The sequence below is a fragment of the Dendrobates tinctorius genome, unplaced genomic scaffold, assembly GCF_039654945.1.
Source record: "Dendrobates tinctorius isolate UK_male_01 unplaced genomic scaffold, ASM3965494v1 ptg000029l, whole genome shotgun sequence".
Lineage (NCBI taxonomy): Eukaryota > Metazoa > Chordata > Amphibia > Anura > Dendrobatidae > Dendrobates > Dendrobates tinctorius.
This window is the reverse complement of record NW_027361697.1, coordinates 684,455-700,737: the sequence shown is the minus strand read 5'-3', so window position 1 is coordinate 700,737 and position 16,283 is coordinate 684,455. Positions and strand designations below refer to the sequence as shown.

The window sequence follows — 16,283 nt, the reverse complement described above, 5'->3', positions numbered from 1 at the left end:
TTACCTTGGATACCAGCTCCCAGAACGAGCACGCTGGTATCCAAGGTACACAGCGCGTAACTAAGCAACGTGCGTGCTTAGTTACCCGATATTTACCTTGGATACCAGCGTCCTCACTCGTCCTGATCGCTGGTGTGTCTGCCTGTTTGAAAGCTCACCAGCTATCATGTAGCGATGCACCAGCGATCCTGACCAGGTCATATCGTTGTCGGGATCGCTGGTGCATCGTTTGGTGTGACGGGACCCTAAGGCTACACTCCCACTATCAGTATTTGGTCAGTATTTCTTATCAGTATTTGTAAGGTAAAACCAGGAGTGGAACAATCAGAGGAAAAGTAGAACAGAAGCATGACACCACTTCTGTATTTTCCATCCACTCTTAGTTTTGGCTTACAAATACTGATGTGAAATACTGATAGTGAGAACGTAGCCTAATGGTCATTACGGTCTTTATTTGTAAGTGACCAACACGTGACCACTGCAGTCAATCAGTGGGCTCATAAAACCATAGCGCTCACCACTGAGTAGTAAGGCCCCTAGTACATCATGTGATTGCTGCAGACACTGATTGGTTGTAGCTGTCATGTGCTGGTTTCTTTGCAAACATCGGGAGCACTGATAAAAATTCTGCTCTTAGTCACCAAAAGAAAATGAGGTGAGTATAGCAAATTCATGCATCATGTATGTGTGTATCATTCAAATTCACCTATGTTGTCCAAAAAAAATGTGGAATGTATTGTACAGTAAAAAGAAATATTTTTTTTCCTACTTCTTCCTCCTTTTATAGGAAAGCCGGCCTAGTATTATCTCAGTTAGAAGCTTTGAGTCCTAGATGCAGCTATCTCCTAGGCGAGCCAAGGATCAGCCTTCGTCGCTCTTCACTGCGTTACTTAGCCTGTCGCTACAGTGAACCCAAACCCGTTGCAGTGAACTGGACTGAACTGAGTAGAGACCTGAGGAAGAACTGTGAGGAACAAATACTTATAGTATTAAGCAATGACTATGGAGACAGCAAAGACAACTAAAAGTCACTGGTGCCTCTTCTAGTACCAGGACTCAGGAAGAGAATGCGCTGAATACAAAAGCAAGCTGAATTCGTAACTGTACAAAAAAAATGACTTGTTGATCAACTAGTCCTGTGTTGAGTTCTGGTCGTACAACAGAAATTAAACTGGACAACATATCAGACTGCCACCGGTTAGTTTCTGGATGTATGAGCATGGAAAGAGTTGTCATCATGACCTTCTCAGTCATAGTGCACTAAACAGAAATCAAGTGTACAAAGTGTAATAATGAAATCCTAAACACCCAGATGTATATCATGTAATGTCCTACAGTACTGCATCCAATGTTATAATACCTAAATGGTTGCAAAAATGACCAACTCAGGCTCTATATCATGAAGATGCTTACCCCATTTTGCCATAATGCAATGTTAACCAAGATTTACCAACCAATGGAAAAATTATACAACTTTTTTTTTCTATGGTTTATTGGTCGTAAGAGTCAATGTTCTTCCTTGGTTGAGAAAGTCCAACTTAAAAACGTAAGAGATCTAAAATTGATCCCCTTCTTTTCTACCATCTACAAATGATAACTAAGGATAATTACACACTAAGAGCTCTCTTCATGTGTTCGGTAACTCTTCTTGCTTCTTGCTCTCGCTAGGAAAGAGTTTAGAGGCGACAGAGCTGATCACACAGTGCCTAATTCACACTGGGTTTGGTCTATTTATCGGTGTCTTCCAGCTGTACAACTGCAACATGTGATTCAGTATCAGCTTCGCCCCAGGTAGAAGATCCAAGTCCCTTTTCCACTAAACAATTTGACATAAGCTAGAAAGGCATTTTTTTACAATGTACTATTTTTTCTATCAAAATGAGTCAATAGCTATTTTTTATTGATCTCAACAGACCAGGACCTTAAAGTCTAGATGTTTTATTTTAATAGCTAGTTTAAGCTTAAATAATGTGAAATATGTTATCAAGCTGACGTGGTGAAGTTCAACTTCATAGTGTGATACAAGGGGGGAGCTAAGGTGGTTGAATATATAAAGTTAGCCTTCATTACCATATTATTACAACTAGGATACACAGTTGAGAAACTATATTGGCCCTTTTCTCTACAGATGCGTCCTTCCTTACATCTCTTCTTAGCTCGAAATATCACTAGATTTTTTTTCAAAATTTTGCAAATTATGTGATATCACAAGATGTTTGGCTTAATATTTAGAAAAAGATTGGATGAGTTTGTAAGATGTTTATGCTAAATAAGTCTATATGTGGCCACTTAGTGATTGAAATATATAGGGTTTCACTAGCAAGTCACGTTAATATATTGGATTTGTTTCATAGAGTCCTTGACCAAATTTGAACCAAAATAAGAATGGACACGTGTATCTTCATTTGAACCATTGACCCCAATTGTGGTTAGTGGTTACATGTCAAAATTCCTGTTAGTAGTGATTCCACTTTTCAAAAATAATTCCTTTTAAAAGTCTCAAACTGGATTATTGAACTTTACTCTTATCAATTGCTTCATTATTGCCTTAGCCCTTCATTTTTAATCCCATCAACTATTGGGCATTTCATCTACTTGTATTTCCCACCAAACTATATTTTATCTTCTCCCATGTCAGACCTTCAATTCTTTGATATAAATCATCAGTGAGAATTTTAAACCATATATCATTGATCAGTTGTGGAATCTCGACGTTCAGGTTGAAGGCCTTTTTTTGGGCAATTATGTCCATTTGTCCCATTTCTCCAACTGATTGACTTTTATGAAGGTTATGAGATTTTCACTTTTCAGGTCCGAAATAAATCCATTTACTTATTTGCTCGTTCGTATAAGAAGCAATGAAGATTACCTAGTTGTTTACTTTGAATACATCGCGCCTTATGGTAACCAAACTATTTTTTCAAAAGCATTAATGAACGGCAAAAATATTATTTTGAATTTTGATGGATTAAAGAAACAAAGTCAATCAGCTTCAAACGTTATCTTTTAAATAAGCCCCCTTAAACATTAGACTAAAGTCTACCGATTCTGCCAATATCAGTGGGTTTGGCCAACAGTTTAATGTGTTTGGGGGCCCCAACTCTATACCAAATGATTATGCTGGGAGAGATAAGGGTCTGGCATGTCTGATTTGGGACTGCAGAATTTTTTTTCTAGCTTAAGATATCTGATAGAGAACACAGGTGTGCTCATGTGTCTGGAGAAGCCAGTCAAGATAGCGGTCAACCTAATGATTGGCCAGATAGCTGTCAGGCCAACGATTGGCCAAACCACTGTTCTTCCAACAGCGAACTAAAGTGTAAGGGTGGCTTTAGTCTGAGTTCACATTTGTATTGTAATTTCTTATTTTCTGTCCCATAATGGGAGCAAGAAACAGAAAAGGATAGAATACCGCATCTGCAATAGAATGGAAACCAGCAAATCCTGACTGACCCTCTTACCTATAATGCAGTCAGTTGGGCTCTATGATGCATTTTCTCACGTTGCACTGTTCTTCCCATCAAATATGACTGAACCTTTGACATAATCGTCTGATGGAGCCTACAACACTGATGTAAATATTTGAATTTGAAAGTTATTTCTCTCCCAATGTTTTTACATCATTCATTAAAGACATGCAAATAGCACAGAAGGAAGAAAGTAGCACTAAGAATGCAAAGTATCTAGAAGGTGTATGGCTTGTGGAAGACATCATCAACAGAACAACTATTTTGCATATGTGGAAAGACTTATATTGTTTTAATTTAGAATCATTAAGTATATTAAAATATACAAATAAGATTAATCTGTTATTTTTCACATGGTTATGTAATGGAAATGTATGTGATGTAGAGGTGCACTTTAACTCCTGGTCTTTTGGGTTCAGACCTTAGTACAAAAAAGCCTACAATATTGGCATAGTCCATAAAATGTGAAGAGTTTATGCCTCTAATGAAATCAGCAGACGTTTTCCGAGTTGACCTAAAACAGGGATCAACGGTTGCATGTCAAAAGGTATCAAGTAAGAAAATCAATTTTTCAGAAGATGAGGATTTCTTGAGACTTGATCATCCAGCCAAAATGACAAACTAGTCATTTTATTTTGTACTTTGCACTCTTTTGTAGCAAATAAGGGGCATTAACAGCAGTGCAGAGTCTCAGTGAAGTGCTCCCAGGACACACATATTTCCTAGACTTGACTTAATTGGGTGAGGAGGATGAGGACGGTTCAGCATCCACCTTTCTCATCTGCTGTAACACTGATTTACACTTTAGCTGATAAATCATATTTTACCATAAATTTGTAAATTGTTTAACCGGTTAAAAATTCAAACATGACTGTTAATAGCAAATGAAAAAAAAATGTCTTTAGCATTGTGAAATAATGTATACTATCCTTTGGTAAAAAGATCCGAAGTTCCGACTCAATGACACCTACCACTTTAATAGCAGACTTGACAATCAATATTCTGGTCTATTAATTGGATGAGCAAATTATGTAAAATTTAATTATTCACTGGTTTATTTATATACAGATTTTGTTTCTAATTCTTTCAGTTTATATTTTTGCTAAGAAGCTGTTAGAAGATTAAAGTATTGGATTTGAAGATAGGCCACTACTTGCAGTGCAAAAAATTCTGCAATTTAGGGTTCACCAAGACATAGAAATGTTTTTCCCACCTTGTATCTTACCCTAACTAAGGCTTTGTTCATACTATCATTGAAATATTTTCTGTAAGATTTCCATTGCTTTTTTGCCATTTAGGCCGAAGTCACACTACAGTGAGATACGGCCGAGTCTCGCAGGTTAAAACCAAGCTCTGGCACCGGCATTCCGGAACGGAGCATGCAGCTCCATGTATTGCTGTGCGGCTGCACGCTCCGCTCCAGAGTGCCGGCGCCAGAGCTTGGTTTTAACCTGCGAGACTCGGCCGTATCTCGCTGTGGGTGATCCCGGCATTACTGGCTAAAGTGGAATGTAAAAAAATTAAATGAAACTAGACTTGGGAAATTGTCATTTGAACCTCATTGTCTAGTTATAAGTGTTTGTAGACTATGCTCCTGCAAAATTTTGAATAACATATATGGAGCCTGTATCTATAAATAATTACTTATAAAAAAAAAGGCTTAGCCCAAAAAACTTTTTATGGGACCCACAATTGTTTTATTGATTACATGTGCACACATTGGGGGCTTTAATACACTATAAGAGTTATAGTATCAGCCTAAAGAGGTTTTATTATTTTTCCAAATTCCACTTCAATATGTGAATGGTAAAATAGCTGTCGCAAAATGGGGAATGGAGATTTTTTTACATTTTGCAATTTCAATTCTCATTGATGTAAGGATAGCAAAATCTGTTGCCCCATTGCCACTATATGCTAAATAAATTTTGATGGAAATGTAATAGTGTTAAGTCAGTAGAATCTCCTTACACAGCAGATCCATCATAAGCAAGGCCCGGACAAGAGGTAGGTGGTCCTCGAGGTTCCTGCCAAGAAGGGAGCATGAAATTTATGAGAGAAGATATAAGTCCTTCTACAGCTGTCACGTCCCCTGACTTTTGCTTTGTTATGATTTTTAAAAACAATTAGCTCTTCCCTGTTTAAAATTGACTGATGGACAAAAAATAAGCATCGGCCGTGAAGGACGTGTTCTGAAACCCCTACTTTTAGCATGAAGAAGGCTAATCCTGCCCTGATCATGACTTTCTCCGAGTATCAGATGCAATCATGCTAGTGGGAAGACAGCCTTATTTACTGTAAATTTTGCGGAGACATATTGTTTAGCACTTTGGGTTTACCAAGGTCATACTCAAAAATTAACCAACAGTCAACCAACCAACCATCATGATTTCTTCTTTGCCTGTTTCGGTTTGTGGACTCCATTGTTTGCATATTACTTAATTAAAATATAGCATGGTAATAGACAATTCTGAAAAAAATGTGAAAAAATGGCTGTTTTTGAAAAGCAACCAATCAGATGTTACCTATTGTATAAACTGTACAAACGTTTTATTGTGATTGGTTGCCTATAACACTCCTTATAAAAATCTTACCAATAAAACAATGCTCAAAAATGAAAAAAAAATCTATCTTTGGCTAGACTACCCAACTTTGAAACATTGTAATGTCATGTTGTGGAATCAAAATAATCTTCATCCCTGATCATAGTCCTCCTAAGATGGCAAATGATTCTACTTGGGTAAGTGATGACCACTAACAGTATTCAATACCTTGTAAAAGGGGTTTCCAGCCTTTGGAGTGGTTCACATTGCGTTATGGCAGTCCGTTCAACGGATTGCGTTACAAAGCATCATTAACGCGATGTAACACATCTGTTAATGCTCCCATAGACTGCCATAACGTAGGGCATCGCTAACGCATGTCATAATCGGCATGCGTTAGCGATGTGCCGTCATGCTGTGACGGACCCTCGGACGCGGTCTGCAGCGTTCGAGGGTCCGTCACTGCTAGCGCAGATGGAGCAGCTGCGTTAGCGCGATCGCATAACGCGATAAAAAAATGGAGTAGAGCTAGCGCAGTCCATTTAACGCATGCGTTGAACGGACAGCTCTAACGCAATGTGAACCTAACCTTTGGCTACAAGTGTGCAGTCACTCTATGTGACTGCAGACTTGTGAATTCTCACATTGCACACACAGCATGCTGTGAGGACCTTTAAGTGCCGGCGCAAGGAGAGGCAGTTTGCTAGTCCTAATAGAATTCTATGTGTGCCTCTGAATATACATGTTATTCAGGTATAAATAACTCTATATACCTTGCAAAGGCAGCATAGTCTTAAAAGAAGCTTTTAGGTGCATTTGTGAAGATTAAAAAGCTTTCATATGTTGGCGGAAAATAAAGCAGACAGCGTTTAGTCGCTTGTCCATGCAGGAAAAAGCCTGAAATTTGTAAGATTATTCCTTTGCAATCATATTTTTCCTCTATGTAGATGCCATTAAGTATTCATGTCAGTCCTTTTTGCAGATGCAGACGTTTCTGAAATCGTAAATACAGTCCAAACTATTTTTTTTTTTTTTTTTTTTTTTTTTTTTAAGGAAATGTAAAAACATATTTTTAAAACTTTGCAGTAAACATTTCATCCTCTAAATTAAAGCAGAATAAAAGCCAATTAGAGACCATGTAAATTATAATACTGACGGTTAAGAAGTGAAAGAGCTTTCATAGATGGAATACCAAGAAGTGAATGGATTTATAAAAGATTGCAGTGATCATAGCTGGTAAGACGAGCTAATCCATAAATGGGTGAAAATAAAAGGCTGTAGAATATAAGCATAAAACTAGAAATATATTAAAGAGTCAGACATTATTTACAGCAAGGCATTGAATGGAACTTTCACAAAAATGATAATCTAGTTTTTAGTTGAATTGTTCTTGTTATCTCCTTCCCTTAAAACTTTCCATCAATGCCCAACTTGAATCTTCTATCGCAAGAGATATCTTGAAAAAAACCAAGATGATTTTGAACCATATACTTTAAAGGGACAAAGTCTATTATGACATTTAGATTCTTCTTTGTCAACAAGACCTTGGAGCTACTACGGTGGCAGCTCTTGTTCTCATAGACCCCACTTTTTCATGTCTTAGATGGTTGTCTATTTATTTAAACCACTGGTATGTAATACTACATTTTCCCAGCAGTAGATTTGTATGGCCAGTTGCCAAATGTATGGCCAGTTGCCAGATTTTTATGGTGGTATGAACCGATTGGAAAAACTAAACTAAGCACGTAGCATTGCAGGAGATATAGCCTGCAGAAAATTTGCACCCATAGTGTTCTAATCATTGCACCTGTTCTCATAAACTGGTTTAATCAAAAGTGTTTATTGGTGTACTCGGTGCTCCATTGGTGTGGTCAAGAGTCTCAATGCACTGTTCTACTCTCTAGTTTTATAAGCTACCTTCTCCCTCACTGGTGATTGACAGTGGTTGCATACCTGTAGCAAGCACTGTTTGCAGAGATAGCTCAGAAAAATCAGCACTATCAATCACCAGTAAGGAAGGCTGGAGCATACAAAACCAGTGTGCCTATTGGACATGCCAAAATGTAACCAAGAACATTAATTAGCATGTGATTAAAAGTCAGTCTTTGCAGAACGGAATCAGCCATTGGAACATCAAAGGTGTGGTTTTTATAAAGGTCTAGATCCCCTACAAGGCAATGTATTTAGTTTATGCTGTCGGTTTGGGCTGTCATACTATCTTTAAATACATGTGTGGAGATACGGGGGGTCAGTGAGTGCTGAAGTCCGCTGGCGCGGAACCGCATGGTCCAGAGCTCATCCCACTGAACCAGCTCTCTTTTTACCATGGGCATAATACTACCCAGACAACACAGGATGAGGGTAAAACAGAGTGGTAATACTTTAATGAACCACAGAACAGATGAGAACACATAGAACAGTCCCAGCAAAATAACCAAGATGGTGCAATTTACAGTCTCACCCTTCCGCTGACTCACCGAGATTAGAGCAAATGCGACTTCGTAGGTATGAGGCCAGGTGACCAGAGGGTCACAACCTGGCTTCTCCAAACATCTCCATGGGGCCAGGTGACCTGTGGGTACAAATGTAGGCTTTCCCAAACATATCCATGGGGCTCAGGTGACCAGTGGGTCCAAATCCTAGGTTCCACAAATGTATCCATGGGGTCAGTTATAGTCAATGGAGCAGTTCGGTATTCTTTCAGCCAAGGCCATGGTGCCCTAAGCTGACATCCTATAGAATTTTAGATCTGTTTGTGTCATGATGGAGACATGATGTCCTGGCCGTTGTGCTATAGAGTATTCCAGGCTGTGGTTTTGTAAACAGCCTCTGGATCTCTTTGCAGAATGATGGAAATATTTTTTATACTCACATCAGTGTTTCAGGTCATCATCCACAGGTCAGGGGGAGGTGGGATGAGTTTAATTCTCATTGTTAAGTATGTAATCAATTTGCATAGCTTTTCCTTCTCTGTTTTGCAAATCAACAAGCCACAGAGTCCCACACAATGGTTAATCAACATATTATCAAATATCGATTGTTCAATGACTGCATTCCTGTCTTGCAAAGATAGCAGACAATAAGCTGTAGGATGCAAACAACAGCCATTCAAAAATATCAAGAATCAATTTTTAAGACTCATATGACAGTCTATGGTTCTTGACCAAACAAGGAAAGACACATAATTTCAAAAGTCAACATTAAGATAATAATGTATGTCTCTGGACCTACTGAATTTACATTTGAATAATTAAGAATAAATGCTGTGTCATCACAACATGGTTTTGAGATGAGACAACACCTATAATGTAATCAGTCACCAAGGCCATTCCCTTCATTAGAACATAATATCTGTATCAAAACTAAATGGACCTCCAAAGTTAGGTAGAGAATAATGTAACTATGCAGATGGGCCAAGATACCAGCTAGGCCTTGAAGCATGTTCCAACATCATGATGTCAGAACAGGCATTGTCCCATGTGGTTACTAGACGTTGTTGCTTGGACTAAAACACATCGTGATGTCAGAGCATGCATTGAAGGGTAGTTGGTGCTGGAAGTGCCAGTGAAGACGATATTGGTGTCAGAATAGAGGAAGGGACTAGGAAGCCAGCAGAGGACCAGCCAGGAATGTGGCTGGGACAGATAGGTGGATAGGTGAGTATGATTATTTTTGATTGTTTTTAAACCTTTTCATGACCCATATGAATATAGTGAAATGGCAGCTGGATTTGCTAGGATCTGCATATCATTTTTCTCTGCTAAGTTCCGCAAAACCTTTTTATTTTATTTTGAACTTTACAATTTTCAATTTTGCAAGTTTCATATACCGTATGTCATGCTGTCCCAATGTTATTTTGATGCTTTGACACTTATTTTGCGCTTATTACTTTTGTCTGACTTCTACTATAACAGAAATCATTCTACTGCCTGTGTTCAGGATCATCTGGGCAGTAGGTACAGTATAGGGTATTTGTGATAGCCGCGTCTGGACACAGTAATTTGAATATTTTTTTTGCTATGTTGGTCATAATAGAGTTAAATAATGCAATATTTATTACAAAACACATATACGGTACAATTTGTTTTTGCCCACACTTGAATTAGGTGGACGTTCTAAAAGGGAATTAATAGAACAACTAAAGCTCTATAAAAAACTTGTAATTCAATAAATGTTTACTATTTTAATTAAAGCCCAATCACTATTAAATCCATTTGGCTGGCACAAACTTAAAGCAGCACACTGGCATTGTTTTTTTAATAAATAGTGCAGTATATGCTATTAATAAAGAATAATGTGGAGGGAGGATTTGTGTATATCTTATGTATACCTGCTTTAGTTGATGGGCCATTTCAGGGCAGTCATCCTGATTCCTCCTTTACCTAAAATACACTGTAATGCAAACAACATTGTCCATGGTGTATTTGGCTTTCCAGAGTGGTCAGAGTATCACGACACTACATTTGCTCTACTATAAATCCTATCTGGACATTTAGCAATCAATACGTAATATAGAACAGCTGTCCCACTGCAGAGTGCCATGTACCCTAAGTGATGTAGCTTCACCCTGTCTCCCCTGCCTGCTGCTTATGATAGGCTTCCCCTTGTCAGCTGGTACAAGCAGAAGACAGAGAAGAAGGCTAAAGATGCATCTCATGAAATGCACCAGAAATTCTGCATACAGAACTCACAAATAATGTAGGAGGACAGAGTTAGAGATTTATAATTCTGCAGTTTGTATTGATTTATCTGTTTTATTAATACTCTTATATAAGGCAGAAATTATATCTTAAGCTGCATGGAGGACATACAGGTGAAACAGGAGGATCCATCTAGGTGTGATGGAGGTGTCTGATAGCTCCCAGGACTGTACAAAGGCAGTTAAGAACCTGACTTGTCTACCGAGGAGTGTACGCACTGGACTGGTATTGGCACTGGGGATGTAACAACTACCTCAATTAAAGAGTTTAACATATTTAAAGACAATGAGCAAAGCTGAAAACAAATTATATACTGAGAATATTGCCGTCAAGTTAGACTATTGACCCTTCAACGAGCCTTGCCATATGACTTAGGACTTGGGTTTGGCTTTTATCCTGCCTCATATTGCAAGGCTCCTTAAAGGGTCAATATTGACTTTTAGGATTGCTACTTCCAATAGGTGGCACTATAGTTCAGATCCTCTTCCTCTCTGAAGATTCAATTTGCATAAGGAGGGTTATATTCACCCTCAACAGTTCAATAGTTTTAAATATTATTTATGGCATGATAATGGGTACCAGCCACAAAAAGGGATTTTGAAGCTTAGTGATGAACAACCATCCAAAGCTAACAATGGCGTTTTTCAATTTTTGGGTTAATGAATGTATAGCATTATGTGAACTATAAATCTTTTCTTCATGACAATTTCTGATAATCCAGTTCAAACCAAAATAAAAATTATGACTATCATAGGAGAAGAATAAGAATTCTTATATAAAAGTATGTATTCTTAGACCAAAAAAGAACAATTCAGAATGTGCAGTTTTAGGCAAATGCAACCACTATACAATGTAACTGACAGCAGCCTTAGAGGTAGTAGTCAAAAAAATGATGACTTACCAGAAGAACATACAACTTTTTCTACACGAGCTACAGTTTAAGAATATTGGGCTTGACAGGCTGCCATAGATAGCATCAAACCGCTGCAAAGATCCACTTCATGTGGCAGTACATAAAAGTTTCCTCTCCAAGGATATGATGATCTAGGGGGAAAGCACTGGGAACCTTGACAAGTTTTCCAATTTAATACTTTGTGTTAGGATCAGGTAACTCTAGTAAATGGCTGATACTATACTTACAATAGCATTATAAATGTGTTTCCAGGTTTAGATGCAAGATATGGAATTATTTTTCCATAAAAACCGTACAACCCTGGTCCATGGTCTTCAGTTTTGCACCTCAGTCCTATTTAAGGGGCCTGATCCAAAATAACGATTTGTCACATATCTGCAAAAAAGGTGAAGAGACTGATTGCTGGGGGCCCTCACTAATTTAGAGATGGAGTCTTGAGTTTTATTGTTGGATAGACACAGTGCTTGCCGCTCCATCCACTGTTTATGGGGATTTACAATTAGAGATGAGTGAACCTTTTAAGGTTAGGTTCAGTTTGATTCATCGAACGTTTAGACATTCGCCGAACAGTTTGACCAACCCACCAGATGTAGACCCAACTTGAAGTTTCCACATTTCAAAAAGCTATTGTCACCGACCACTAAAGTGTCATCAATTTCAACAGAGTAGAAACATCAACAGCAGCATCAACAGCAGGCTCAGAAGACACCACAAAGGTGACACAGACTGCAATAATACAAGATCAATGCATGACACTAAATACTACACAATCGCCTAGTCTGTGACTGAAGTGCAAAAGTCATTGTAGAGCCATGACTTGTTCATTTTGTTGAAGGTTAGGCGGTCTACATTTTCAGGGGACAGCCAGATGTGATTATGTGTCAATACACCACTAGCAGTGCTGAATACACGTTTTGAGAGAATGCTGACTGCCAGGCATGACAAAACCTCCAAGGCTTGACAGGTGAGCTCAGGCCGTTCTTTAATTTTACAAAATGAAAAAGAGTCCAACCCCCCCGATGACATTGATATTGAGCTCCAGATACTCCTGCACCATCCTCTCCAGTCATTCACAATGTATCAGTCTTGTACTCTGTTCTGCTGATGCACGGGCTGGTCAAAAAAATGTGTGAAATGGCTCACAGAAATTGGCCATGCCACTTACGCTGCTGCTGCTAGTGTTTTTGCAATGATGCCTTGATGTTTTCGGGGTTGCACGTCAAGAACTGCAATGCACACTGTGTGCCTCACTGCTGTATTGGGGAAAACCACTTTAAGATTGTCTATAAGCATGTTTCGATACTCCAGCATATGTACGTCCCTTTCCGGGGGGGGAAGCATCTGGCTAAATTTACTCTTGTACCATGGGTCTGTTCTAACAGAGTGGCAACCCATTAGTCAGGACTATTTCTAACCCTAAGAATATGGGCATCATGTTGAAGATAGTGCACCAAGAAGGCACTCATGTGTGCTTTCTGCAGCAGCGCATCCAGGTCAGGATAGTGGCGGGGAAATTGCTGTACCACCAGGTTGAAGAAATGAGCCATGCAAGGCAAGTGTGTGAGGATGCCCTGGTTTAGGGTCACCACCAGGTTTGCACCGTTATCGCACACGGCCTTCCCAGTGCTCCAGGTTTAGAGGATACACACATTGCTCTAACTTGACCTGGACAGCTGTCCACAACTCTTGAGCTATGTGACTGCGATCACCAAGGCATATTAATTTTATATTGATTTTATAGTGATTGCGATGATCATTTGTTGGGGGAGAGTTGAGGTCCTCATACACATCAGTTCGGTGGCCTTTGCATGTCAGAAGAAACTAGTGTATTCGCAGTGAAACATGATGAGTTATTCAATGCAAGACCACTGCTGAATGTCTAAGATCAAACGCCCCTCATATTCTTTTGAAAAAATAATTAGAAAATGGTCAACTCCTTTAATGACTTCACGCCGGCCAATTTCCGTTTTTTCCTTTTATATTTTTCTTCCTCCCAAGAGCCATAACCTTTTTATTTTTCTATCCACTTAACCGTATTATGGCTTGTTTTTTGCTGGACAAGTTGCAATTTTGAATAACACCATTCATTTTATCATGCGATGCACTGAAAAGGAGGAAAAAAATTCCAAGTGAAATTTTGCTATTGTTTTTTGGGGTTTTCCATTTACCATGTTCACTATACGGTAAAAATTCTCAATATGATTCTCCAGATCACTTCGAGCATGTAGATACCAAACATGTACAGTTTTTTTTATTTTAGTGGTAAAAAAAAAATCGGAAAATTGTAAAAATAACAAAAAACATTTGCTTGTGCCTCCATTTGCCGAGACTGGAAACGTTTTCAAACTTATGGTTATGGGGCTGTGAGGGCATATTTTCTGCATTCTGAGCAGATATTTTTACCAATACCATTTTGGAGTAGATATGATGCATTTATTGCCTCTTTTTATATTTTATTGCAATGTTGGAGTGGCCAAAAAAATATAATTCTGGCATTTTGATATTTTTGTCACTACGCTGTTTACCGATCGGACTCATTTATTTTATATTTTGATAGATCGGACTTTTACGAACACAGCGATGTCGATTGTGTGGGTGTTTTTTATTGTTTTATTTTTAGTGGTATAAAAGGGAGGTGATTTGAATTTTTGTGTTTTTTTTATTTCTTTCCTATTTTTAAAAACCTTTTTTTTTCACTTTTTACTGTATTTGTAAGTCCCTTTAGGGGACTTAAAGCTGTGGTCATCTGATCGCTTGTGCAATACATTGCAGTGCATCAGCATTGTTATGTATACCTAAAATTACAATCTCCTATCAACACCAGCTAAACGGTAGCTTTCACAGGAGAATCGTCATGACAAGCACCGATATCTTTAGCAGACCCCCGACTGACATGGCAAATCATCGGCACCTTGCGAACACATTACGGTCACATTGATTGGAGCGTAGAATGATGCGCTACTTTGCAGGCGCGTTTTAAATGCCACTGTCAGAGATTGACAGAGGCATTTAGAACATCAACAGTTGCAGGCGGAGCTCCTTTAGAGGCAAATGATGGCTGCTCAAATCAGCCATCATCAGCTGGGAAAAATGGAAATGCGCATGACGTGATATGTCATAAAGGGGTTAAGTACATAAGGCTGTGCTGAAATATGAGAGACAGCTCTTTTACATGTGTGGCACTGATTTTGGGGAAAACAAGACCTTTTCTCTAATCTTGAACAATCCCTTTTTAATTGCCGCTAGGTCTGTTCTTTAAAGAATTTGCTAGGCTTTTCACTGTTTGATCTTGTTTCTAATGTTTATTGTTGAAAAATTCTATTGTTTTCTCATTGTTTTATGCATACTCTATAAAAGTGTATGATATTCCCTGCATATCTGTTAAACTGAAAATAAATATCGGAATACTTCATGCTCTTTTGGATATTTAAAATGATGAAGTATTTAAATCTCTGGTGGATTTTCATGTTCAGAAGCAATAAACTCCATCTCTCTTTATGAGTGTTTACTGAAAATTTAAGACGTGTGGGCTCTAGAGTCGGGTAATGAAACAAAGAGGAAATATCTTAATGAAGGTTCGATGACAGAATAGCCAATTGTGGATTGTTATGTACTAACTCACGTTCTAAAAAGATTAGAAGACCCATTAAAATACACTCATACTCTCATTACTCCTACCACTTCCCCCCATCTTTGATTACAACTACCATTTTCGTGAATTTTTTTTACATTTTTTTTTTCTGTCACTCAACTAATTTTAACATTTACAGCTTTAATCAAATGCACCCTTATGTTCAAAAACTGAAGGTGTTCCTTTAATTATTATGAAGGTAAGAGACATTACCTGAGCAAATCATATAAATTAGAGACTAATGCTCTCATTCATCAAGAACGGTGATTTTCTCGCCGGTCTTTAAGAGTGAGATTGTAATGATCAGACGTTACTGATTCATTAAGTGGTGCACGCCTCTTAATAAACCAGGAGCGTCTGACGATTGGTGTGTGCCACGGTGCACGGTGCCAGAAATCTTACTCTAATCCATGACTGGAGTAAGATACTGTATCAGGCACAGTTTTTAATGAAACAGGCAAACTGTGGCTTAAAGCCCCGTTGTGCCCCATCACACCCCAGCTCAGCCAAAATGGGAAACTTGGAGTTGTGCAAAAATGTGCAACTTTTCAAAGCAATTTTCACCAGAATTCTTTGATGAATTAGCCCCTAATACTCCTATGAGTCAAAGTAGAAGAAAGCTCACAACCCTTAGGCTGGAGTCACACACAACGAATAAAAAATAGGTCCCATTTTAACGGTACGAAATCGCACAAAGGTATCTTAACCAGTGATCCGTTTTTGATGCGATTTTTCTTCATTGATGCGATTTTAATCTAATGTAAGGATCCGTTTCACATCCATCTGCCGATTTTTTATCTGACCATTCCAAAATTGACAAATAACGGTTTTTAGGCCTGAAACTCATTTAAAAAATCATTGCACCCTATATTTATGGCCTCTCCTACAGGTGTGAGCCTGCTACCTTTGCCATACAGTCACTGCTTGGATTTGGTTAGCTCTGCTTTGTGCTAAACATGACAGACAGGCTCACTTTTAACACCACTGAGCGTGTTCTTTTCTATTGGGTTTTATCCCGACGTTTTGGGGAGC

The 16,283-nt window shown here is 38.5% G+C and overlaps 1 protein-coding gene across 5 annotated transcripts in view; it reads left to right on the top strand.

Moving 5' to 3' along the window:
- ASTN1 (astrotactin 1) overlaps window positions 1-3,801 on the top strand; it is a 577,374-nt gene extending 573,573 nt beyond the window's left edge. For all 5 annotated transcript variants that reach the window (XM_073571288.1, XM_073571291.1, XM_073571289.1 and 2 more), the window contains one exon: window positions 788-3,801. In XM_073571288.1, coding sequence (XP_073427389.1) covers window positions 788-1,025 — 238 coding nt within the window. In that variant the 3' untranslated portion in view covers window positions 1,026-3,801. The remainder of the gene's footprint in view (window positions 1-787) is intronic.
- Window positions 3,802-16,283: the final 12,482 nt, after the last annotated feature.